At 43.0% G+C, this 26,558-nt stretch overlaps 1 protein-coding gene across 3 annotated transcripts in view; it reads left to right on the top strand.

Moving 5' to 3' along the window:
* Wdr19 (WD repeat domain 19) overlaps positions 1-26,558 on the top strand; it is a 92,198-nt gene that overhangs the window by 14,021 nt on the left and 51,619 nt on the right. For 2 of the 3 annotated variants that reach the window (XM_045161675.1, XM_045161676.1), the window contains exons 7-20: positions 63-83; positions 1,220-1,303; positions 2,898-3,010; positions 3,776-3,949; positions 9,760-9,830; positions 10,268-10,440; positions 10,539-10,653; positions 13,271-13,377; positions 14,210-14,332; positions 16,897-17,046; positions 19,595-19,742; positions 19,875-20,079; positions 24,632-24,791; positions 25,439-25,549. In XM_045161675.1, the coding sequence (XP_045017610.1) occupies positions 63-83; positions 1,220-1,303; positions 2,898-3,010; positions 3,776-3,949; positions 9,760-9,830; positions 10,268-10,440; positions 10,539-10,653; positions 13,271-13,377; positions 14,210-14,332; positions 16,897-17,046; positions 19,595-19,742; positions 19,875-20,079; positions 24,632-24,791; positions 25,439-25,549 (1,755 nt within the window). The remainder of the gene's footprint in view (positions 1-62; positions 84-1,219; positions 1,304-2,897; positions 3,011-3,775; positions 3,950-9,759; positions 9,831-10,267; positions 10,441-10,538; positions 10,654-13,270; positions 13,378-14,209; positions 14,333-16,896; positions 17,047-19,594; positions 19,743-19,874; positions 20,080-24,631; positions 24,792-25,438; positions 25,550-26,558) is intronic. The other variant, XM_045161677.1, reaches the window with a different exon arrangement.

The following is a 26,558-nucleotide window of genomic DNA, read 5'->3' as shown; positions in this document are numbered from 1 at the left end:
ATGACTTTGATTTTAGTTTGATCTTGGCTGATGATCCCTGTAAACCTTTGCTTTCTTTCAAGCTAATCTGTGCATTTGATAAGGTACGGTTCTGTTCCTTTTTTTTTTTCTTCATTATTTATTTATTTATTTTTCTTTTATTTTTTATTCTCAATTTTTATTAACATTTTCCATGATTATAAAAAGTATCCCATGGTAATACACTCCCCCCACACTTTCCCCTTTGAAATTCCATTCTCCATCATATCCCCTTCCCATCTCAATCAGTCTCTCTTTTATTTTGATGTCATGGTCTTTTCCGCCTATTATGATGGTCTTGTGTAGGTAGTGTCAGGCACTGTGAGGTCATGGATATCCAGGCCATTTTGTGTCTGGAGGGAGCACGTTGTAAGGAGTCCTACCCTTCCTTTGGCTCTTACATTCTTTCCGCCACCTCTTCTGCATTAGACCCTGAGCCTTGGAAGGTGTGATCAAGATGTTACTCAGTACTCCAGTCACTTCTTTCCAGCACTGTGATACCTTCTGAGTTACCCCAAAGTCACTGCCATCTGAAAAGAGAAGATTCTCTACCCAAAGTGAGAGTAGCATTAATATAAGGGTATAAAAATTAAAAGAACTGCTTACTGGGCAGTTTGATAAGCATAGTATATACATTTTTCCAGACATCAGCCGATGTTACACCCCTAGGGCTTATGACTACCTCTGTTTTAAGTTTTCAGTATCAGGGATGTATTTCCCCCCATGGAGTGGGCCTCAAGTCCAATTGGAGGACAGTTGGTTTCCACCATGACAGACGTGCCACTATTGCAGCTGTTGGCTCATTTGGCCTGGCTGGCCAATTATAGGGCTTGCGGTATCCACTGTTGAGTATCTTCACTGGTGGTGTATCTTGCTGTCATTGAACTGCATGTAGAATGGCTTCTTCAAGCTTTCTGTCAGCCTGTTCTGTTTCATCTAGAATTCCAGATATTTGTTGCAGTAGAAATTTCAGGTTCTCAGTCTAAAATTAGCCATAGATAAAAGCAAGTTACATGTTTTATCAATATCAAGAATAAATTTGTATATGTGTCTTTGGGGTTTTTGGAGGAGGAAGGAATTAAGAATTGAACCCAGGGCCTCATATATACATAGCATGTGCTCTACCACTGAGCTACACCCTGGGCCCCCCTGAATGAATTTGAATCTTTGTTGTTAGTGATGATATTTCTTACCCCCATAGACACCAGTGAAATCAGAGCCAAGTGCCATCAAATGGTATTCCTCAAATAAGACTGATGACCGAAGTTCTACGGCTGAAAACACAGTAAGAATTCTAATCCAATCCATGTTCAAATCATTTCAGTAGTCTTATAGAATATTTAATTTCCTTTTCTCAGATGGCTCAGATTTCTATCAGTAAATTACAACTATTATTTATTAAACCAAGGTAAGGCTTAATTATTGAGACCTAACAATATGTTTTGCTTTGGCTGACTACCTTGTGGCCTAGCAGATGAGATCAGTTTGCTATTGCAGTTGGTGTTGCTGTATTTATTCCTGGCAGCAGAAACCATACAGGCCCTCCTAAGAACATTTCTTTTAAGAAATATGAGCTTCTATGTAATTTTAAATTTTTTGTATCAGCTATGAAGAGATCTCTGAAAATTACAGGTTTTGTTCCTTGCATAGGTACTTTTTCCTCATACTTTATAACATTCCAAAAACCTGATAATTTTTAAAACCAACATGAATATATTTAAGAAAGCAGTATTTCTTTATTATATATTGCTTTTTAGGAAATCAGTACACACACACACACACATATATATTTGGTTTTTTTGAGATAGGTTTTCACTCTAGCCCAGGTTGACCTGGAATTCACTCTGTAGTCTCACAGTGACCTCACACTCATGGTGATCCTCCTATCTATGACTCTCAAGTACTTGGATTAAAGGCATGAGCCACCATACCCAGCCCTAAAAAGCTCTTTTTAAATTCATAGCCTTGTACAGTTGATAGCTTCTTGTCAAGAAAATACACAAAGTATTACTCTCAATTTAAGTAATATACGTTTTCTCTCTCAATACAAATACAGCCTCCAGTGAAAATTAAAGTTAACTCTTAACTCATATGAATAACAGATATACTAGCTACTGCACCCAGACCTATAGGTAATGGAAACAGGGATATTAGCTCCACCATACTGACCTGAAGGTGATGAAAAGTCATGGCGTAACATAGCAGCTAATAAATCCATAGTGGCGTAGACCTGTAATCCCAGGTAGCTCAAAAGTTAAGTAACCTCTTAGAGTGGAAAAAAATTTTTTTTTATATTCTAAATACGAATTGAATTACACCAGACTCGCTTTCCTAAATAGCACAGTGGTATTCTAATGAGAACTACAGAGTGTTTAAAAGTCTGTTTCACAAAGCTACTTAAAAAAATTTTTTTGTTGTTCATTTTTAGTTATTTGAGAGTGACAGAGAGAAAAAGAGGCAGATAGATAGAGAATGGGTGTGCCAGGGCCTCCAGCCACTGCAAATGAGCTCTAGATGTATGCACCCCCTTGTGCATCTGGCTTATGTGGGTCCTGGGGAATTGAGCCTTGAACCAGGGTCCTTAGGCTTCACAGGCAAGCGCTCAATCACTAAACCATCTCTCCAGCCCACAAAGCTACTTTAATATGTTTAAAAAGATACACTGAAGATATGTAAAGCCAACTATCCTTACCAAAACATGTACATGTATCAGTAAGTGGGGTTTTTTGTTAATCACACTTCATACTAATTATAGCATCTAGCACATCTAACTTCGGCTTATTGTTTTCACAAATTGGGCTGAGCTGTCTGGATTTGCTTGTTGGTCTTTATGAAACTCTGAGTAACTCATTTCATAATCTCTTAATCTCTTCGGGCAGATAAGTGCTATAGTTGGCAAGAAAACATTGTTTCTTTTTAATCTGAATGAACCGGACAGCCCAATAGACCTGGAGTTTCAGCAGGCCTACGGCAACATTGTCTGCTACAGCTGGTATGTACAAGAAGCTGCTTTTTTTTTTTTTTTTTTTGAGGTAGGGTCTCACTGTAGTCCAGGCTGACCTGTAATTCACTATGTAGTCTCAGGGTGGCCTCGAACTCATGGTGATCCTCCTACCTCTGCCTCCTGAGTGCTGGGATTAAAGGCGTATGCCACCATGCCTGGCTTATTTTTGGATTTGTTTTTGGTCTTGGTTTTTCAAGGTATGGTCTCACTTTGACTCAGGCTGAGCTGGAATTCACTATGTAGTCTCAGGGTGGCCTCAAACTCTCAGCGATCCTCCTACCTCTGCCTCCCGAGTGCTGGGATTAAAGGTATATGCCACCATGCCCGGCTTCTTTTTGGATTTGTTTGGTTTTGCTTTTGGTTTTTCAAGGTAGGGTCTCACTCTGACTCAGGCTGACCTGGAATTCACTATGTAGTCTCAGGGTGGCCTCGAACTCACAGTGATCCACCTACCTCCGCCTCCCCGGGGCTGGGATTAAAGATGTGCACCACCACACCCAGCTCACAAAAAGCTTCTTAATGAAAAACAACCATGTGATTTATATTGACATTTTCTGGAACATTAAATTCTATATATAGCATTTTCTATGTTCCATTCTGTGACTTTATATGTAACACTATCTAGCATATTGTCTGATAGGGCCTTGATAAATTGCATTCTGTAATTCCTGATTTTAAGCTTTTTAGTGCCTTACCATAGTGCCCATGGTAGTGATTGCTCACTGTCTCTCTCCCCGGCCTGTGCCGCTGTAGGTATGGTGACAGCTACATCATGGTTGGCTTTTCACGTGGAACCTTTCTGGTCATTTCCACTTACATTCCAGAAATTGGGCAAGAGATATTTAAGGCTCGTGACCATAAGGACAATTTAACCAGTGTGGCAATTTCACAGGCTCTGAACAAAGCTGCTACATGTGGGGACAGCTGGTAAGTGACAATCACATGGGAGCATGTACACGGGGGAGGACTTAAGAGAATCAGCAGAACTTTGGTGGTCAAGGTGAATCTGACATTCATACATGCTTGTACTTTTTTAAAATTTTTTTTTGTTCATTTTAATTTATTTATTTGAGAGTGACAGAGAGAGAAAGAGGCAGAGAGAGAGAGAGAGAGAGAGAGATAGAGAATGGGCACACCAGGGCCTCCAGCCACTGCAAACGAACTCTAGATGTGTGTGCCCCCTTGTACATCTGGCTAACATGGGTCCTGGGGAATCGAGCCTTGAACCGGGGTCCTTAGGCTTCACAGGCAAGCGCTTAACCACTAAGCCATCTCTCCAGCCCTTTGCTTGTACTTTAAAAAAAAAAATTATTTATTTTCAAGCAGAGTGAGATAGAGACAGACAGAGAGAGAATGGGCACGCCAGGGCCTGTAGCCACTGCAAATGAACTCCAGATGCATGTGCCCCTTGTGCATCTGACTTATATGGGATCTGGGGAGTCAAACGTGGGTCCTTTGGCTGTACAGGCAAATGCCTTAACCACTAAGCCATCTCTCCAGCCCCCATGCTTGTACTTTTTAAAAAAATATTTTATTTATATATTTGAGAGAAGGAGAGAGCAGGGGCGTGCTAGGGGCCTCTGGCCACTACATACAGACTCCAGATGCACGCACCACTTTGTGCATCCAGCTTCACGTGCATACTGGAGAGTTGAATCCAGGTCGTTAGGCTTTGCAGGCTAGTGCTGTGACTGCTGAGCCATCTCTCCAGCCCCATGCTTGTACTTTTAGAACATATTTGTAGTGAAAAATTCTCTCTTCCTCCCTGTTTGACACTCACATATAATAAAGTTTGCTTACGAAGTCGATCTTAGGACTGGAGAGCTGGCTTAGCAGTTAAGGCACTTATCTATAATGCCTAATGACCCAGGTTCGGTTCCCCAGTGCCCACATAAAGCCAATGCACGAAGTGGTGCATGCATCTGGAGTTCATCTGCAGTTCCTGGAGGCCCTGGTGTACCCATTCTCCTCTCTCTCTCTTCACTTTCTCTCTCTTTCTCTCTATTTTCTCTCTCTCTCCTCTCTCTCATTGCAGATAAATAAAATTTTAAATTAAAAAGAAAGTCAATCTTTTTCTTCTTTGGTTTATTTTTATTGATGTATTTGAGAGTGACAGGGAGAGAAAGAGGCAGATAGAAAGAGAGAGGGAGAGAATGGGCACGCCAGGACTTCCAGCCACTGCAGACGAACTCCAGATGCGTGCGCCTCTTTGTGCATCTGGCTAGCATGGATCCTGGGGAATTGAGCCTTGAATGGGGGTCCTTAGACTTCACAGGCAAGGGCTTACCCACTAAAGCCACCTCTCCAGCCCAGAAAGTCAATCTTAAATACAATAGGCAGCCTGGTGTGGTGACACACACCTTTAATTTCAGTACTCTAGAGGCAGAAGATTGCTATGAGTTCCTGGTCATCCTGGATCCTCCTTCAACAAAACAAAATAATAGTAATAATAAATGATAATATAATGGGCAGTCTGGGCTGCATGAAATAAGTACCCCCCATCTCTCCCACTGAATCCAGCTGGATAGATGTGTAGATTGAAGATCTTTGAAAATGAAGGAACAGCAGATAAACTAAAGACCAGAATTCGCTGTGCCATCAAACCAGCAGGGAGTCTCTATGTGTTTGCCAGTTTCTCGTGACTCTTGCAGCAGCCCAGGTAGAGAGCGTCAAAACAAGCACTCAGAGAAAACCCTCCACCCTCCTTTATGTCGTTCTTTGTCCTCTCTTGCCACCCAGCCACTAAGCTGCCTCACCAGTGGAACTAGAATGACATTGAGGGCCCACCAGCACCTAAATCTGTGGTGGAGGGTGAGCTTTCTTTGCAGCTAGAGGAGCTGGGGTCCCAAGAAACTAGAAAATAAGCCCCTTTTGTTTACTGATATCTCTGCTCTTCCACAGGCAGTTGTGGAAGCCACCAGGTGGATCTGGGTAATTAGACACCCAATCCAAATGAGATCCCTAAGGAACCAGAAAGGGGAGCGTGAGACATGGTTCAGCAGTTGAAGGTGCTTGCAAACCCTGACAATCTGGGTTGGATTCCCCATTACACATGTAAATCCCGATGCACTAAGTGGCACATGTAACTGGAGTTCATAGGCAGTGACAGGAAGCCCTGGCATGCCCATACTCACTTTCTCTGTCTGCCTCTTTTTCCCTGTCTCTCTCTCTTTCACAAATAAATCAATAAATAAGTAGAACCAGAAAGGACTAGGTTAATCATAGAGAAAAGGAATTCAGGAAAGTGACCTTGTAAAGATATCTTTGAACTTACTCCTGTGTTTCCCCTTGAGCTTGCAAGAACAGATCTTATTTTGTACTTGTGCAAAGACTTTGAGCATCGAACTAAGGGGTAGATCATAGCCCAAGGCCTCAAGTGGCCACTGAGCCATGAAGGGACACATGAATACAACTAAAAGGCTTTGAACATGGAGCTGACATTGAAGCCTGCAGAGGACTGGCTGAAGCCCACGGTCTCACTCCAGTCGTACTGACGGTCCTCCAAAGCCAGGACCCTTTCTCCATGGGAAGTAGACTAGGAAAAAATGTTCAAAATGTTCAGAATGTAGCCCAAAACTACCTGACTGACACAAGAATCAGGAAAATCCCACTCTTTTTGGAAATAGCGATTTATACAGCAGTGTCAGAATGATGCAGAGAACCGCTGTCCTTCATGTACACCTAAAAGATAAGGGCTACTGCTAACTCTGTGTGTATTGAAAAGCAGAGTCTCAAAAGATAGGAAGAAAAGAGTGGCAGGATTGGAAGTACTAATAGACAGTTTAGCAATAATAGTTGGAGACTTAAGAACCCGCTTTCAGTAATATACGGAACCATCTAGGCACAAGAGCAACAAGGAAATAAAAGACTCAACACTTTAAACCAGCTGGACCTAACAGACATCTATAAACACACTAGCCAATGACAACACAATAGTTCCCACCCACCCCCCCAAGGTAGGGTCTCTCTAGCCTAGGCTGACCTGGAATCCACTATGTAGTCTCAGGGTGGCCTTGAACTCACCGCAATCCTCCTACCTCTGCCTCCCAAGTGCTAAAATTAAAGGCATGCGTTAGCACACTGGATAGGATACTTAGTTTTTTCAAATGCCCAAGAAATATTTATCAAGGTAGGCCATATCCTGGGCCATGAGACAACCCTTAACAGTCTTGAATTGAATCATACAAGATATGTTCTCTGACCATAGTCTAATGATACTCAAAAAACTAGTTTGTCAGGCTGGAGAGATGGCTTAGCAGTTAAGGTGCTTGCCTGCAAAGCTAAAGGACACAGGTTCAATTCCCCAGGACCCACATAAGCCAGATGTACAAGGTGGCACATGCGTCTGAGGTTTGTTTGCAGTGGCTGAAGGCCCTGGTGCACCCATTCTCTCCTTCCCTCCTTCTTTCAAATAAGTAAATAAAAGTTTTTAAAACAAACTAGTTTCTCACATTGGAAACCAGTAGCAGAAGGAACAGGAACATCTCCAAACATTTGGAAATTAAACAACATATTTAAATGGGCCATGGCTCACAGAATCCCAAGGCAACTTTTAAATATTTTTTATTTATTTATTTATTTAATAGAGAGAGAGAGAATGGGCGCGCCAGGGCCTCCAGCCACTGCGAACGAACCCCAGACGTATGCACGCCCTTGTGCATTTGGCTAATATGGGTCCTAGGGAATCAAACCTGGGTCCTTTGGCTTTTCATGCAAACACCTTAACCGCTAAGCCATCCCTCCAGCCCCTCAAAGCAACTTTTTAAGTAAGTAGAACAGTGGAGACAGGGGAATGAATTAGCCAGGGTCTCTAACCACTGCAAACGAACTCCAGACACATATTTTGATACATTGTATTTTCATTTTCATTGTTCTATTTAATTTTATGTTTGTGCCTGTGTACATGCATGTTCAAATGTATGTGGGAATATGTATGTGTGGTATGCATACATGTTGTACACATGAATATGGAGGTTGGAAGTTGGTATTGGAGAGTTGGAGAGATGGCTCGGTGGTTAACGTATTTGCTTGCAAAGCCTGAAGTGCAGGTTTGATTCCCTGGTATCCATGTAAAGCCAGATGCACAAAGTGACACATGCATCTGTAGTTTGTTTGCAGTGGCAAGGAGGCCTTGCCATGCCCAGTCTTCTCTCTCTGTGCTTGAAAATAAATCATAAGAGGCCTTGCCGTACCTATCTTCTCTCTGTCTCTTTCTGCTTGAAAATAAGTAAATAAATATTTTTTTAAGAAGTTGATGTTGGGAGCTGGATGTGGTAGCTCACACTTTTAGTCACAGCACTCAGGAGGCAGACATAGGAGTATCGCAGTGAGTTTGAGGCCACCCTGAGAATACAGAGTGAATTCCAGGTCAGCCTGGGCTAGAGTGAGACCCTACTTCGAAAAACCAAAAAGAGAAAAGAAAGGCGATGTTGGGTGTCTTTCTGGTCTTATTTTATTTTGTGTGTGTGTGTGGTGTGTGTGTTGTTGGGTGTCTTTCTGATCTTATATTATTTTGTGTGTGTGTGGTGTGTGGGTTGCCATGTTGCACCCTGCAGGTGTTAGAGCAGAGTTAGAAGCCACCCTGTTTGTTTGTTGTTTTTTTAGTCTTAGTGTGGATTCAATTTCACAGCAATCCTTCTACCTCTGCCTCCCGAGTGCTGAGATTAAAGGCATGTGCCACCATGCCTGGCTAAAATTGGTATTCTGTTTTGTATTCTGGAAGAGATTTTGTAAGACAAAAAAAAAATGTATTGGCACTAATTCTTTTAAAATGTTTTTTTAAAAATATTTTCTTTTTACTTATTTTTTTGAGAGAGAGATATAGAAATGGGGAGAGAGAGAGAGAATGTGCATGCCAGGGCCTTCAGCCACTGCAAACGAACTCCAGATGCATGTACCCCCTTGTGCATCTAGCTTACATGGGTCCTGGAGAATCGAACCTGGGTCCTTTGGCTTTGCAGACAAGCTCTTTAACTGCTAAGCTATCTCTCCAGCCCTTAAAAATGTTTGATAGAAGCTAGGTATGCTAGCTCACACCTATAAACAGGGCTGGAGAAATGGCTTAGCAGTTAAGGTGCTTGCCTACAAAGCCTAAGGACCCAGGTTTGGTTCTCCAAGTCCCATATAAGCCAGATGCATATGGTGGCACATGCATCCGGAGTTGTGTGCAGTGGCCTAAGGCCCTGGTACACCCATTCTCTCTCTGTCTCTCTTTCTCTAATAAATGAAAGTAAAAAGAAAAAGAAAAAAGAGTGGGACTCTGCCACATTAAAAAAAAATTAAAAATCTTCAACAAATTTTAGCAAAGCTAAACCAACAACGTTTAAAAGGAATTACACATTAAGACCAAGTGTGATTTATTACAGGTATGTAATGTTAATTCAGAATTTGAAAATTAAGGTAGTCACTTTATCAAAAGCTATGAAATGTTGGATGTGGTGGCATATGCCTATAATACTAGAGCTCAGAGGGTTCTCTCTCTCTCTCTTAAATAAATATAAAATATAACTTAAAGAGAGAGAGACCTTAAAGAGGGATTGAGGAAAAAGGTAATAGAATACATGTGACATGAATGTCACTGGGCATAGGTAGGGGACCAGCAGAAGGGAGGCAGGGAAGAGGAGCGGGAGAGGAATATCAGCAAAAACAAAGGATGTGTGAAAATGTCATAATGGAACACGTTACTTTGTGTGCTAATCAAAAAAACTAACAGTATGTACACTTTTTAAATCTTTCAGCATAAAAATCCATGATTTGGCAGAATTAAGAGACATGTATGCTATAATCAATCTGGATGACGAAAATAAAGGTATTGATCTTGCTGAAGCCATTGCTGTTTTGTCATTTCAGTTACAGAGAGCCATATTGTGTGATGTGCATTCTTACTGAGGAGTAAAATTTACATCTTCCCTGACCTCCCAGAATAGTCTCCTTATTTTAGTGGTATGTTAAGCCATACAACTTGACTAAAAGGTTGTAAGTACACTTTGAGAGGTTTAAAAGTGAGTTTTATACTGATCCCATTTATAAGGTGAATATATATATGCTTTCCTGCTGGGCCATATCTCATAAGTCAGCACTCACTCTTCTGACAATCTATGGTGAATTTCCTAATCTTTCGCACAGACTATTCAAGCCAGCAAAGAAAACATCTGAAAATGTCTAATCCTATAGTAACTTACATCAAAATATTTGCTTTGTAAAGATTTGTTTTTAAACGATCGTTTATTCTGTGAATTATTTCAGGGTTGGGTACCTTGTCCTGGACAGATGATGGTCAGTTGCTGGCACTGTCCACCCAAAGGGGCTCACTCCATGTTTTCCTGACCAAGCTGCCCATACTCGGGGATGCCTGCAACACAAAGATTGCGTACCTCACCTCCCTCCTTGAGGTCACCGTGGCCAACCTCATTGAAGGAGTATGAAAACTGCATTGCTTTTCTTTTTGGGTTGTTAGTTTTGCTAATCTAAACAGTTTTAGCAGCTGATTCATGACTGTTGCATTTCTGTGCTATAGGAGCCGCCCATCACAGTTGCTGTTGACGTGGAGCCCAACTTCATTGCAGTGGGGTTCTATCATCTGGCTGTAGGAATGAATAATCGAGCTTGGTTTTACATCCTCGGAGAGAATGGCAAGTCTTGGTCCATTTGTTTTGTTATCTACCATGTAATTTCTGTGTTCGTTGGGAAGCACTGAAGGTTGCTTTCAAGATCAGGCCTTCTACTTACTTTTGTTCCACCATCTTTGTTTTTTGTGTTGTTTTTTTTAAATGGCTCTGTGACTCTTCTAAAACTTTTTAGTAATTTTAAAAAATATTTTATCTTGGCTGGAGAGATGGCTTAGCAGTCAAGGCGCTTGCAGGCAAAGCCAAAGGACCCAACTTTGATTCCCCAGTACCTGCATAAGCCAGGTGCACAAAGTGGTACACACATCTGGAGTTCATTTGCAGTGGCTAGAGGCCCTGGCATGCCCATTCTCCCTGCTTCTATCTGCCTCTCTCACTCTCAAATAAATAAGTTTTTGGTTTTTTTTAAGAAAAGTTTTATTCTTGTTGGTCATGGTGGCACATGCCTTTAATATCAGCACTGAGGAGCCAGAGTTAGGAGGATCAGTATGAATTCAAGGCCAGCCTGAATAGTAAATTCCAGGTCAGCCTGGGTTAGAGCAAGCAAGACCCTACCTCAAAAAAAAAAAAAAAAAAAGAGTTATTCTTTTAAAAAAGATATTACTTATTTATTTATTTATTTGAGAGTGAGAAAGAGACAGAGGGAGGGGGGAGAGAGAGAGAGAGAGAATGGGTACGCCAGGCCCTCTAGCCACTGCAAACAAACTCCAGATGGTTGCATCCCCTGTGCATCTGGCTTATGTGGGTCCTGGAGAATTGAACGAGATCCTTTGGCTTTGCAGGCAGACGCCTTAACCTCTAAGCCATCTCTCTAGCCCCAATTTTATTCTTGATGGTGAAGAAAATACAATATAGGAAGTAGAGAATGAGAATGAGCAACAGAAAGGCCCTGGGTTCAGTTTGTGTTTCTGTCTCTGTGCCAAGCAACTGTAGCTTACCCCATGAGCTCGACTTACTCATCTGGAAACTAAGGATAGTTTTAAGGGATCATGGAACAGACAAGTGAACTTCAGAGTGACACCTTGGGGTTAGGGAGATGGCTCAGCAGTTAAAAGTACTTGCTTGCAAAGCCTGCTGGCCTGGGTTCAATTCTCCAGTACCCACATAAAGCCAGTTGCACAAAGTGGTGTTTGTATCTGGAGTTTGTTAGCAGTGGCTGAGGTCCTTAGCTCACCCATTCTGTCCACCCCTTGCAAATAAATAAATAGAATATTAATTTTTTTATTTGAGATTGACAGACAGAGAAAGAAAGAGGCAGAGAGAGAGAGAGAATAGCCATGCCAGGGCCTCTAGCCACTGGAAACGAACTCCAGATGCATGCGCCCCCTTGCACATCTGGACAACATAGGTCCAGGGGAATCAAGCCTCGAACTGGGGTCCTTAGGCTTCACAGGCAAGCTCTCAACCACTAAGCCATCTCTCCAGCCCTTAAATTTTTTTTTAAGTGTGATCTCATTTGGCACAATGGCTTTGCCCAGGCCACCTAAGCCTGGAAAGTATTTACAGTGTGTTTCCCTTTGGATTCATTGAATCCATTTGCATGTAAATAAAACTTTGCATTTCTTCCTCTCCTTTCTCTTCACTCCTTTCCCTAACTCTGTGTCAGATAGACCTTCAGGAAAAGAATCCCCCCTCGCCCAAGAAATAACCAGCTCAGTAGAAGAGACTTTTCAAGGGCTGGAGAGATGGCTTAGTGGTTAAGGTGTTTGCCTACAAAACCAAAAAACCCAGGTTCTATTCCCTAGGACCCACGTAAGCCAGATACACAAGGTGGTGAATACATCTGGAGTTGCTATTTGTGGCAGCTGGAGTCCCTAGAGTGCCCTTTGTCTCTCTCTCCCTCTCGCTGTCTCTAAAATTAAAAAAAATATATACACACACATGTATTTGGGTGTGTATATACACTCACACATACATACATAAAGAAAAGTACGTTAAGGGCTGGAGAAATGGCTTACTGGTTAAGTGGTTGCCTGTGAAGCTTAAGGATCCCAGTTTGAGGCTCAATTCCCCAGTATCCATGTAAGCCAGATACACAAGGTGGCACATGCATCTGGAGTTCATTTGCAGTGGTTGGAGGCCCTGGTGTGCCCATTCTCTTTCTTGCTTGCTTTCTTTCTCTTTCTCTCTCTCTCTCTCTTTGCCTCTTTCTCTGTTTGTTGCTCTCAAGTAAATAAACAAAAAATTTGAAAAAGTAAAAAGCACATTGTCTCTTCACTTCAGGTGTAATTTATTTTAGATGAAATTTTATTTCTTATTACTTGGTTTCATGTGAACTTTTTTTTTTTCCCTGCCAATGAAAACAAGTTCCAGATGCATGTGCCACTTTGTGCATCTGTTTTTTTTTTGTTTTTAAATTTTTATTAGCATTTTCCATGATTATAAAAAAATATCCCGTGGTAATTCCCTCCCTCACCCCCGACACTTTCCCCTTCATGTGAACTTGTGGAGTCCCTCAAGATACACTTAAATGGCAACTGAGAGTTTCTTTAAAATAGCTAAAATAAAAATTTAAATTCAAAAGGTCCTTGCAAGGTGCACATCTAACAATTACTTGCAGATATTTATGTGAGATAATTTTACCTGTAATCTGATGTGTTTAAATTTTCTAAAATTGTTGCAGCTGTAAGAAAACTAAAAGATGTGGAGTATCTGGGAACGGTGGTGAGCATTTGCCTCTACTCTGAATACGCCGCTGCGCTCTTTGAAGGCAAAGTCCAGTTACATTTGGTGGGTAAAATCCTGCTACATTTAGAGATGATCAAGAAAAGGCAGATGTCTCATTGTTACCAACCTGGCCAGGAAGCCAGTATGCACAGACCAGCTAGAAAGCCAGGACCCCTCCTGCTTGAGACGTTCACTTGACTTTTTAGCCTCATTCTTCAGAAACCCAATAAATAGCAACAGTGCCACTGTCAACATTAATTACAATGAACCCTCCCACCACCCCCCAGTGGATGATAAGCATTCTAGAAGGAGCTACAGATGAACCATGAGGGCCTGGGGCCACGGCATGTCTCTGGGAGCCCTGGATGCGCCAAGTCTTGTATCTGGGCACCCTGCATATGGGGATTCTAGATGATGCCTGATAAGTTGTTCAAGAGGTATTGGCTGAGCCAGGCTTGGGGGCACACGCCTTTTAATACCAGCACTTGAGAGGCAGAGGTAGGGTTGCCATGAGTTCCAGGCCACCCTGAGATGACATAGTGAATCCAGGTCAGCCTGGGCTAGAGTGAGACCCTACCTCAAAAAGAGAAAGGGAGACTGGCTTCTCAGCTAGGGATCTCCCACATCTATTTCTGGATTCTTCACATGTGGGCAGCCACAGAGCCTGCTGGAAAGACTGCCCACCAAGGATGCCCAGTGCTGCCTCACTGGCCAGCGGTCACTCCTGTCATAGTCTCCTGACTAAGCTAGCCTAAGGTAGTCTTGAGAGTCTGAATATGTAGTTGAACTTGGGGGTGGGGGAAGACACTTCCCCCAGGTATACATGATGTGAGTGATACATCTCTGAGCCCCATTTTTTTTTTTTTTTTTTTTTTTTTTTTTTTTTACGTTTTAGATAGAAAATGAACTCTTGGATGCTCAGGAAGAACGGGAGACTCGGCTTTTCCCAGGCGTGGATGATAAGTTTCGTATTTTATGTCATGCCCTGACCAGTGATTTCCTCATCTACGGAACTGATGTACGTATTAACTTAGAGTGCAGAGAAAGTCGAACTTTTTCTTTGTGATCTTGGTCAACTTCTTTTTCCTACTGATTTTTTACCCTTACATTGACTCAATATAAGTAAGGAAGTTTTCTGATTAGATATATACTTACATAGTACAGAAGTGGCATGGATTGTTAGTGTCAGTGTTTTGTGGTTTCTTTTTCAATTTAAAACATTTTTTTTCGAGGTATGGTCTCACTCTAGCCCAGGCTGACTTGGAACTTACTGTAGATCCAGACTGGCCTTGAATTCACAGCACTCTTCCTACCTCTGCCTTCCAAGTGCTGGGATTAAAGACATATGCCACCACGCCTGGCTTTAAAAAAATTTCTTTTAGAGCTGGAGAGATGGCTTAGTGGTTAAGGCACTTGCCTGCAAAGCCAAAGGACCCATGTTAGTCATTTGACTTTTTAGCCTTGTTCTCTAGAAACCCACATAAGCCAGATGCACAAGATGGTGCATGTGTCTGGAGTACATTTGCAGTGGCTAGATGTCCTAGCATGTCCATTCTTTCCTTCTCTCTCTCTCTACCTCTACTCCTCCCTGCCTGTTTGTCTCTCAAATAAATAAATAAATAAATAATATTTTTAAAACATTTATTTATTTGCAAGAGTGGTAGAGAGAAAGCCCAGATGTGCCAGGAGCTCTTGCCACTGCAAGCAAACTTCAGACGTACTATTTTGTGCATCTGGCTTTACATGGGTACTGGAGAATTAAAGCTGAGGTAGCAGGCTTTGCAAGCGATTGTCTTTAACCACTGAGGCATCTTCCCAGCCCCAGTTTTGTAATTTGAAGCACTTTTTTCTTTTTAAAATTTATTTTAACAATTGTATATATGCATGCAATGTATTTTCATCATAATTACAGCCTTTATCTTCTCTTATTCCCCTGTACCTCCCACTGAGTCCTACTTCCTAGCTAGTCCCTCTTGTACCTTGACGGCATGTGTGTAGCAGAGGTGGGACTTTAACTTGTTTCTCGGTGACAGCCCCTTCTTTCCATGGAGCCACAAGCACTCTTGGAAGAAAAAAATAAACAGAGTAGTCTACAAAAGAATCTGTTTATTGGCCAGGCATGGTGGCGCACACCTTTAATCACAGCACTCAGGAGGCAGAGGTAGGATGATTGCCGTGAGTTCGAGGCCACCCTGAGACTATGTAGTGAATTCCAGATTCCAGGTCAGCCTGGGCTAGAGTGAGACCCTACTTCAAAAAAACAAAACAACAAAAAATTTTCTTCTTTTAGTGGTTCTGTGATACACTTTCACATCTCATTGAAGTATAAATGACACACAATAATCGCACTGTTTAACATGTATGATTTAATAAGTTTTGAAGATGTATACACCCGTGAATATACTCGTCACCCCAGGTTTCTTATGACCCCTCCCTCCCCCGTCTCTTCCCACTCAGCACTTTCTGCCACCATGAACGTAATAAATGTTTGGATTTTTCTTGAGCTTTACATAAGTGGAATTATACAGTACATAGTCCTGTTGCTGGCCTCCTTTTTAAAAATGTTATTTTTTTTATTTGAGAGAAAGAAGCACATAGAATGGCTGTGCCATAGCCTCTAGCCACTGCAAATGAATTCCAGATGCATGCACCCCTTTGTGCATCTGGCTTATGTGGGTCCTGGGGAATTCTTTTATTCAACATAACCCCCCCCTTTTTTTTTAACAAGAAGGGTTTCTTTCTTTTATTTATTTGAGAGAGAAAAAGAGGCAGAGACAGAGAGAGAATGGGTGCACCAGGGCCTTCAGCTGCTACAAGCCAACTCCAGAGGCATGTGCCCCTGTCGCACATATGTAACATTGTGCGTCCCTGTGTGTCTGGCTTTGTGGGACCTGGAAATTCGAACATGAGTTCTTAGGTTTCACAGGCAAGTGCCTAACCATAAGCCATCTCTGCAGCTCTCAACGTAACTTAATACATGACCTAGTCAGTCTTTTTTTTTGTTTGTTATTTTTGTTTATTTATTTGAGAGAGACAGAGAGGGACAGAAAGAGGCAGATAGAGAGAGGGAGAGAGAATGGGCGCGCCAGGGCCTCCAGCCACTGCAAATGAACTCCAGACACATGCGCCCCCTCGTGCATCTGGCTAACGTGGGTCCTGGGGAGCCAAGCCTCGAACCGGGGTCCTTAGGCTTCACAGGCAAGCGCTTAACTGCTAAGCCATCTCTCCAGCCCCCCCCTTTTTTTTAAGACAGGGTCTCACTATGTCTTTACATTTTACATATACTAAATACCACACTCTTCCTTTATTTCTCTTAAAATTAGTTTAACTTGTACAGTACCTTTTTTGTTTTGTTGAGGTAGGATTTTGCTGTAGCTCATGCTGACCTGGAATTTACTACATAGTCTCAAGCTGGCCTTGAACTCACAGCAGTCCTCTCACTTCTGCTTCCTGGGTGCTGGGATTAAAGGTGTGTGCCACCATACCCGGATAAAATTAGTTTAACTTCAGTGCTGAAAGTTAATATTTTCTTGACCATCTATTACATTTCCATGATCTAACTTGATTTTTTTTTTCTTTTAGACTGGTGTCATTCAGTATTTCTACATCGAAGACTGGCAGTTTGTTAATGATTATCGGCATCCTGTCGGTGTGAAAAAGATTTTTCCTGATCCAAATGGGACCAGATTAGTTTTCATTGATGAAAAAAGTGATGGATTTGTCTACTGTCCAGTAAGTCTAGAAAATTCAAAATGTGGGGTAGGTTAGAGTTCAATGGTAAAATACATGTTTAGCAAGTTTGATGCCCAGTATTCTGCAATAAAGTTTTCTCTTACAGTGCCAAGGATTATAATTTTGCTGTTGTCTTTGAAATACCATGTTCATGAGAAATGTCAAGAAAATGTTTTTCAGGGTTGGGAAGATGGCTCAGCAGTTAAAGGCACTTGCTTGCAAAACCTGCTGGCCTCAGTATAATCCCCCAATACTCATGTAAAGCCGGATGTACAAAGTAGTGCGTGCATCTGGAGTTCATTTGCAGTGGCAAGAGGTCCTAAGCACCCATTCTCACTTATAAATAAATAAGTAAATAAATAAGATAGTGCTTTTATGTTTGCTGGAATTTATTATAGATAAGTTTCTTGAGCCAGGAGTAGTAACATATGACTATAATTTCAGCACTCAGAAAGTAGGGATAGATGGATAATGAGTTTAAGGGCAGCCTGGGCTACATAGCAAAACCTGTCTCAAAAAGAAAGGGGGCACTAGAGAGATGGCTCAGTAGTTAAGGCGCTTGCCTGTAAAGGCTAACAACCCGTTTGATTCCCCAGTGCCTGCATAAAGCCAGATGCAAAGTGACACATGTGTCTGGAGTTTGTTTGCAGTGGCTAGAGGCCCTGATACACCCATATTCATTCATATTCTCTCTCTCTCTCTCTGCCTGGTAGCACATGCCTTTAATCCCAGAACTCGGGAGGCTGAGATAGGAGGATTGCTGTGAGTTCAAGGACAGACTAGATTGCTTGATGAATTCCAGGCCAGCTGAAACTATGCAGTGAATTCCAGGTCAGCCTGGGCTAGAGTAAGACCCTACCTCAAAAACAAAAAAAAACAAAAAATTTTTTAAAAGAAGAAAGAAAGAAAGGAAGGAAGGAAGGAAGGAAGGAAGGAAGGAAGGAAGGAAGGAAAGATAAGCAAAGAAAAGAAAGGTAGGGCTAGGGAGATAGCAGTTAAGGTGCTTGCTTGCAAAGCCTGACAGCCCGGGTTCAAATCCCTGGCACACCCATAGTCTGTCTTTCTTGTCTCTTTCTCTCTCTAATAAATTTTAAAAAATAATTTTTTAAGAATAGCTAGATTCAGGTGGCAGTGACCTTAGGATGACTCAGAAGGCATCATGATACAGGAAAGAAGTGACAGGAGTGCTCAGCACTGCAATATCGATCATAGCTTCCAAGGCTCAGGGTCTATTGAGGAAGAGGTGACGGAAAGAATGTAAGAGCCAAAGGAAGGGTAGGACTCCTTACAACGTGCTCCCCCAGACATTAAATGGCCTGGATATCCATGACCTCACAGTACCTGACACTACCTACGTAATACCATCATTAGAGGAGGAAAATATCATGACATCAAAATAAAAGAGAGACTGATTGAGAGGGGGAGGGGATGTGATGTAGAATGGAGTTTCAAAGGGGAAAGTGGGGTTGGGAGGGCATTACCATGGTATATTATTGTTTATAATCATGGAACTTGTTAATAAAAATAACTGAAAAGAAAACAAAAGAATAGCTAGAGAGATTACTTGGTGGTGAAGGCACTTGCCTGCAAAGCTAAAAGGACCCACATTCAATTCCCATGTAAAGTCAGATGCACAAAGTGCCTTATGCATCTGGAGTTCATTTGCAGTGGCTGGGTGCCCTCATGTGCCCATTGTTTCTCTCTATCCTCTTTCTTTTTGTTTTTCTCTCAAATAAATATAATTTTTTTTTAATGAAAGAAAAGGAGGGCTGGAGAGATTGCTTAGTGGTTAAGGCACTTGCCTGAAAAGCCTAACAACCAAGATTCGATTCCCTAGTACCTATGTAAGGCGAGATGCAGAGTAGCGCATGCATGTGGAGTTCATTCACAGTGGCTGGAGGCCCTGATGTGCACGCCAGGGCCTCCAGCCACTGCAAATGAACTCCAGACACATGCACCCCTTGTGCGTCTGGCTACATGGGTCCTGGGGAATCACACCTGGGTCCTTTGGCTTTGCAGGCAAACATTTTAACCACTAAGCCATCCCACCAGCCCTAAAATATATTTTAGAAACAAAACATAGAAGAGGGGATGGGCATGCCAGGGCCTCTAGCCTCTGCAAACGAACTATAGATACATGTGCCACTGTGTATCTGGTTTTACATTGGTAATGGGAAATTGAACCTGGGTCATTAGGCTTTGCAGGCAAAGGCCTTAGTGGTTGAGCCATCTCTCCAGCCCAGTCTCTGCCATCTTTGGCAGCTTTCTCTGTTCAGTAATGTAAAGCCACTGTGTATAGACTTAGTTTTTCCTATGTTAACCAAATTTTATACCAAAGCCTTGATTTGCTAAATAGCTGCCATTTTTCCCAAGCCAGATACATACAGCACAGAAGCAAGAAGAGAGCCTCTCCTGTGGAGGAGGGCTCCTGGGCTTGGGTGATGCTGGGTTAGGAAACTGTGACGCCTAAGCTACAGAGGGCTGCTGACAAGGGGAATGAATGGTAGTGGCAGACATGTGAGGCAAATCTGTATACCTTATTTTGTAGGCTAATGATGCTACCTATGAGATTCCAGATTTCTCACCAACCATTAAAGGTGTTCTTTGGGAAAATTGGCCGTTGGATAGCAGTGTATTTATTGCTTATGATGATGATAAGGTATACACTTACGCCTTTCACAAGGATACGATTCAAGGTACTGAATCACATTTTTTTGTGTGCAGATTTTCATCAGTGAATTTCCATTGCAGTAAAATGTAAACCTTCCTTTCTGATGTTTTGGCTAAGTATTAACTTTCAGTATCAAGAGGTTTGTCTTATAATTCAGGATCCAAGGTTATTTTGGCTGGTGGCACCAAACTTCCCTTCTCCCACAAACCCTTGCTGTTGTACAATGGAGAATTGACCTGCCAGACCCAGAGTGGAAAAATAAATGCCATCTACCTGAGTACCCACAGCTTCCTCGACAGCATCAAAGACGCCACAATCGCTGACCTGAGACACATGCTGACAAAGGCTCTGCTGCTCAAGAGGTAGGGAGGAGACCCCAGCTGCTTCCCTTTGTCCGTGTGACTGTCGAAGTCACGTCCCAGTCAACTGGGATGATGGATGGCGTCACAGGGCTGTCAGGAAGCTCAGATGTGATTGTAGATGGGAAGCATGTGATCGTGTAGAGGAAGTGTGATTGTGACGAGCTGTAATAATAGAAAATCACTCAGATCTAAAAGGCTTCTAAGCACACAGCCCAGTTAACTGAGAAAGTCTAATAAGTTTAATTATCCAATAGTATGATTTCCTTATAATGAAAGTTGATTTGGGCCTTTCTTTTGTTTTTTTTTAATTTTTATTTATTTATTTATTTGAGAGTGACAGACACAGAGAGAAAGACAGATGGAGAGAGAGAGAATGGGTGTGCCAGGGCTTCCAGCCTCTGCAAACAAACTCTAGACATGTGCACCCCCTTGTGCATCTGGCTAATGTGGGTCCTGGGGAACCGAGCCTCGAACCGGGGTCCTTAGGCTTCACAGGCAAGCGCTTAACCGCTAAGCCATCTCTCCAGCCCTGATTTGGGCCTTTCTTGAGAGTTCCTTTTCCTATTTGTTTGTTTGTTTTCCTCTTTGCCCATAGGAGCACTGCAGAATTCCTGTGGCTCTTAAGCCAGTCTCTTCACATACATGGTGTAAAATGCAATGCATTCATCTAACTTTAAATGTCCCATAGTTTTTATCAATTCCAATGATGTTCATACATCCCTATAGTCCAAGATCTTTTAATTGAGCCATAATACCTAAAAATAACCTCAAAAAACCTATAGTGATACAGAATAAATATTTACACTGCAAAAGATGGCATTGGGCATAGCAAAGAATAGTCAGTAAATACAAGATTTTAAACAACCAGAGTAAACATCAAACTCTGTAGCTTCAAGTCCAACAACTCCAGCCAGTGACAAATATCCAGGTCCGATAACTATAACCAGAAGCAAGTTTCTGGACTTCCAATTCTGCCCCTCCAGCTACGCTATTCACAGTCCTGGAAAACTTAATCAGGGCCAGCAGCCATCTCATGGTCCCGGCATCTCCACTGGTCTCCACTGCAATCCACAGTTCATCCTCATGGCCCATGGGGTCTCTGTGCAGGCAACCAGCAAACCTACTTCACACTACTACCTATGGCCATTTCCAAAACACAAGAATGTGTTGCAAGCTCAATGACCCTCTCTTTCCTGCATTTCTTATACCTCACAATACCAGGTAGGGTGCCAATTTGTTAATCCAGGGGGGAATAAAGTAGACTTTGAAGAACAGGACACTCCTTGAACACTCAGGCCCCTTCAAAAGAGTCTACATTCTTCCTGGTGCCCCAGAGTAGGTCAGCCAGCCCAGTCTCAAAGGTTGTAATCTCTCACTTGCAGCTGAACGGGCAATAATTCACCCAAAGATTTTTCTTTCTGTGCCATATCCCTCTGCTCACACCAGTTCACTTCTACGCAAAGCAACCCTGCACAACTTCTCAGGACATGGGCATAAGAGCAAGCTTCTCACACAAACTGCTAGCCCAGTCCAAGCAAAGCTCTTTCTTACTCTCATAAACTAAACCTCACAGTCCATAGTTCTTACTGCATTCAGGTCTTGCAACTCAGACCAGAATAGTCCATCAAGCTGTACTTACAGCACTGCAAGGCATCTCTTAGGCCAAGGTTTCAAATCCTCCCACATTCCTCTTGAAAATTAGCTCCAAAAGGCCAAAGCCACACAGTCAGGTGTCCAGCAGCAAACCCCACTCCTGGTACCACTTTACTGTCGCAGTTAGGTTCAGCATTGCTGGTAGAAATCACCCAACCAAGAGCAGCTTCTGGGAAAAAGATTTATTTTGGCTTACAGGCTCGAAGGGAAGCTCCACGATGGCAGGGGAAAACGATGGCATGAGCAGAGGGTGGACATCACCCCCTAGCCAACATAAGGTGGACAATAGCAACAGGAGAGTGTACCAAACACTGGCAAGGGTAAACAGGCTATTACACCCATAAGCCCGCTCCCAACAATACACTCCCTCTAGGAGGCACTAATTCCCAAATATCCATCAGCTGAGCACTTAAGTTTGTGGGGGACACCTGAATTAAACCACCACACATAGCTTCAGTGCCACCCATATTGGCTAACTCCAAAACCTGTTTTCAGGAGTAGGGTTTTCACTCAGTGGTCGAGTATTGGCCAGTCATCCACACAGCTCTGGGATCTACCTCTGGCACCATAAAACAAACAAAAATATGAAAGTAAAATAAATAAATGGTCTTCAGTAGCTAAGTGTGGTGGTGCACAGCTGTAGTCCCAGCACTGGGGAGGCTAGTGCAAGATGATTGTGAGTTTGAGGCAAGCCTGGGCTACCTAGCAAGACCCTGGGGTTCAGCAAAAGTAGGAGATAAGAGAATGTAATGGGGTGGGGAGTAGGATCAAAATATATCATATGGATGTATGAAATTGTCAAAACACAAATTAAAATTTTTTTTAAAAAAATCTGTTTTTAAGTTGAGCATGGTGGCGCACGCCTTTAATCCCAGCACTTGGGAGGCAGAGGTTGGAGGATCGCCGTGAGTTCAAGGCCATCCTGAGACTTCATAGTGAATTCCAGGGCAGCCTGGGCTAGAGCAAGCCCCTACCTTGAAAATCAAAACAATAAATAAAAATAAAACTGTCTTCAACTTAAACTTGGATTTTACAGCTTGCCAGTCATCTATACTTGGAAATGCATAAGCTCGTCAAACTTTCCCTGCTCAGGTGTCTTCGGAGACCAGTGTCGTTCCTCTTTCCCCGTCCAGTACATGTTTACCTGCCCTAACACATGTGCACGCAAACACACATGCACCCCCCCCCACACACACCTCTAAGATCCTTGTCTCCTGCTTTCCTTCGTGTTAAGACATTCCCTCACTCGGACATTGTTGAATTAACCACTCCTGACTGCACTCTGTTAAAAGCCTCCTGATAGTCTACCCAGGGCTTTATAGTTAACCCGTTTTTGAAATGTGGCTCTGACCTTGTCATTCCTCTGCTCAAGACCTTCTGGTGACTTCCCATTCCCTTTAGGAAACTGCAAACTCCTCAGGACCGTATACTCAGCACTCAGTGGCTCAGTCCTAGCACCCCATTGTTCACCCAGCCTCCCTTCCCTACCCACCACTGGCAATCCCTGACGTGATGAGTACGTCACTACTAAACCTTGGTGTGGCTTGGGCCGGTATTTCAAGGTGTCTAAGCCTTGCTTCCTCATCTGTAAGCGAAATAGCGGTAATACTTAGCGGACAGATTGTTAGGGTTAGAGAATGTATACTGAATGCTTACCGTAGAGGTCACCCGGCATGAGCCCTCCCTCCCTCACTGTGCCAAGTGCAGTTGCCATCCCACCTCCCTGTCTCTCCCACTTGTCTAGTTAGAACTGCCCCAAGGACAGTGACCGGGTGTGATCTGCAGCCACAAAGCACATAGGTGCTCAGTAAGTGTTGGAGGGAAAGGTGGGTGGGTGAGTAGATGATGGGTGGTGATGAGTGGATGCGCTGGGGTCCCCACTGCAAAAGGTCTGTGAAGAGTGGGGCTGGAGAGATGGCTTAGCGGTTAAGCGCTTGCCTGTGAAGCCTAAGGACCCTGGTTCGAGGCTCGGTTCCCCAGGTCCCACGTTAGCCAGATGCACAAGGGGGCGCACGCGTCTGGAGTTCGTTTGCAGAGGCTGGAAGCCCTGGCGCGCCCATTCTCTCTCTCTCTCCCTCTCTCTGTCTTTCTCTGTGTGTCTGTCGCTCTCAAATAAATAAATAAAAAATGAACAAAAAATATTTAAAAAAAAAGTGTCATTGACATTTAGACTCATGTTTGGAAACCAGAGTTCGACTTGCTTGAACCAAATGGTGAATGCTTTCTGGCTTTATGAGCCATGGAGTCTCTTTCACAACTCCACAGCCTGTTGTGGGACAGAAGTATCCAGAAACAGTCTGTATATAAGCAGGCTGCAGGTTAGCTGTGGTCCTCACTCAGACCATCCCAGAAAGCCAGCAGTAAGCCAGGCCTGGGGCACAGGCCTGGAATCCCAGCTAATTGGGAGGCTGAACAGGGGAATCATAGGTTCAAGACCTACCTGAGCTACAGAGAGTTCAAGGGCAGCCTGGGGACTTTGGGAGACCTTGTGGATTTTATCCCATGGTTGTCCATAGTTAGCTGACCTGTTTTAAACTTCTAATCTTGTAAGACAAGAATACTGGTCTTACATGAGACTTAAGTAAGAATAAATAGAATTTTTATCTATAATGAAATTTTAAAAAATAGAATTAGTTGCCTGGATAATTAATGGTAGGAGGGTGTTGATTATAGAGAATAGATTGAGAATTTATTAGTGAGAAAAATCATCTATTACCCCCCCCCCAGAATTTATACCTTTTCTTATCACTTACAAGTGGCTATTGTAAGTTAGGAAATGTTTTGAAGGATGTCTCTGGCACACAACACTAGAAGGTATGTAGTCTCCAGAGCCTAACAGGCAAGCAGGTGCTTGAGCCTGTGTACTGAGGCCCAGCCTGTGCCCCCCGCCCAATGCCAGGTTTCCGGATGCTTGGGAAATATGCAAGATTCTCAATGACCGGGAAGCCTGGAATGAATTAGCCAAATCTTGTCTGCATCACATGGAAGTGGAGTTCGCGATCCGCACTTATCGGACAATTGGAGAGGTTGGCATAGTGATGTCCTTGGAACAAATAAAGGTATGTGGCATTTTGTGAGAGTTATCAGATCAAGATTTATTTAGTTTTCTCTCTCTCTCTATCTGTTTATAAGCAGAAATCGAAAGGGAGAGGTGTGTTCCAGGGCCTCTTGTCACTGCAAACTCTATATACATGCACCGATTTATGCATCTGGCTTTATGTGGATACTAGGGAATTGAACCTGGACTGTCAGCCTTTGAAAACAGTGCTTTTAACTGCTGAGCCATTTCTCCTGTATCAGATGAAGATTTAAAAGCTGCTTATTCAGATTTTTCAGTGTCCTCAGTTAATCTTGTCCTAACTCATAAGCAACTGAATCAATAGAATATTACTGTTTTCTATGGAGTGAGGCCTTCAAAACTGAAGTTAAGGGCTGGAGAGATGGCTTAGCGGTTAAGCGCTTGCCTGTGAAGCCTAAGGACCCCGGTTCGAGGCTCCGTTCCCCAGGTCCCACGTTAGCCAGATGCACAAGGTGGCACACACGTCTGGAGTTCATTTGCAGAGGCTGGAAGCCCTGGCGCGCCCATTCTTTCTCTCTCCCTCTGTCTGTCTTTCTCTCTGTGTCTGCTGCTCTCAAATAAATAAATAAAATTTTTTTTTAAAAATGAAGTTAAACCCTTCCATTTCTTCTCATCCTCTTACTGCAGGGGATTGAGGACTGCAGTCTTTTGGCCGGGCATCTTGCCATGTTTACCAATGACTTCAACCTGGCTCAGGACCTGTACCTGGCATCCAACTGTCCTATGGCTGCCCTGGAGGTAGGGCAGTTAAGGGGGAAGAAAAGAGCAGTCGCCACAACTTCTCAGCACCAGACGCACATGCCTTCCCCCACCTAAAATGTAAACATTGCTGCTTTCAGAGCTCCTCAGTGCTCATTAACTTCCAGATAGGTTCTTTCTGCAGTCAGTAAAGGTAAAAACACATAGATTTGTAACCTTACTAAATAATGGAGTTTAAATGTGCCCAAAGAGAGCAGCTTGTGGAACTTGTAAAACTGTGTACAAAGACAAGGAGCTTCTGTTTATTAGTGTTCACATTGCCAGCTCCCCTCGAAGCCCTTGACGTGTATTAACTCAGTTAGTTCTCACCCTCGGAGAGGTTCGCACTGTTCCTTTCCACACGGGAATACTGAAGCACGTGCGGCTTGTACTTATTGTAGGAAATTCTTTTCTGTGGTGAGATTGAACATTGCAGAAGAGGGATTCAGACAGCGTGGGGGAGTAAGTTCAAGGGTAGAGGAAAGGCGACAAGGCAGTGCAGAATACAACATTGTCAACTAGTGGCCGTGGTGGAACTTGCCTATAATTCTAGCACCCAGAAGTAAGGCCAGGATTAATGCAAATTCAAAGGTAGCCTGGTCTATGTAGTGAGTTCCTGGCCAGCCAGGGATACATAGCAATACCCTTTCTAAAGAAGAAAACAAGCCGACTGTGGTGGTGCACGCCTTTAATCCCAGTACTTAGGAGGCAGGGGTAGGAGGATTGCTGTGAGTTCAAGGCCACCCTGAGACTACATAGTAAATTCCAGGTCAGCCTGAGCTAGAGAGAGAACCTACCTCCAAAAAACCAAAAAATAAAAAATAAAAAGAAACAGCTGGGCTTTGTGGCGCACGCCTTTAATCCCAGTGCTCGCGAGACAGAGGTGAGGATCACCGTGAGTTCAAGGCCATCCTGAGACTACATAGTGAATTCCAGGTCAGCCTGAGCTAGAGTGAGACCCTACCTCAAAAACAAAATAATTAGAAACAACAGAGCACAGACCAACCAA

Source organism: Jaculus jaculus, chromosome 11, assembly GCF_020740685.1.
Source record: "Jaculus jaculus isolate mJacJac1 chromosome 11, mJacJac1.mat.Y.cur, whole genome shotgun sequence".
NCBI lineage: Eukaryota > Metazoa > Chordata > Mammalia > Rodentia > Dipodidae > Jaculus > Jaculus jaculus.
Note: the sequence above shows the minus strand (reverse complement) of the source record. Positions and strands in the feature narration are given on the sequence as shown.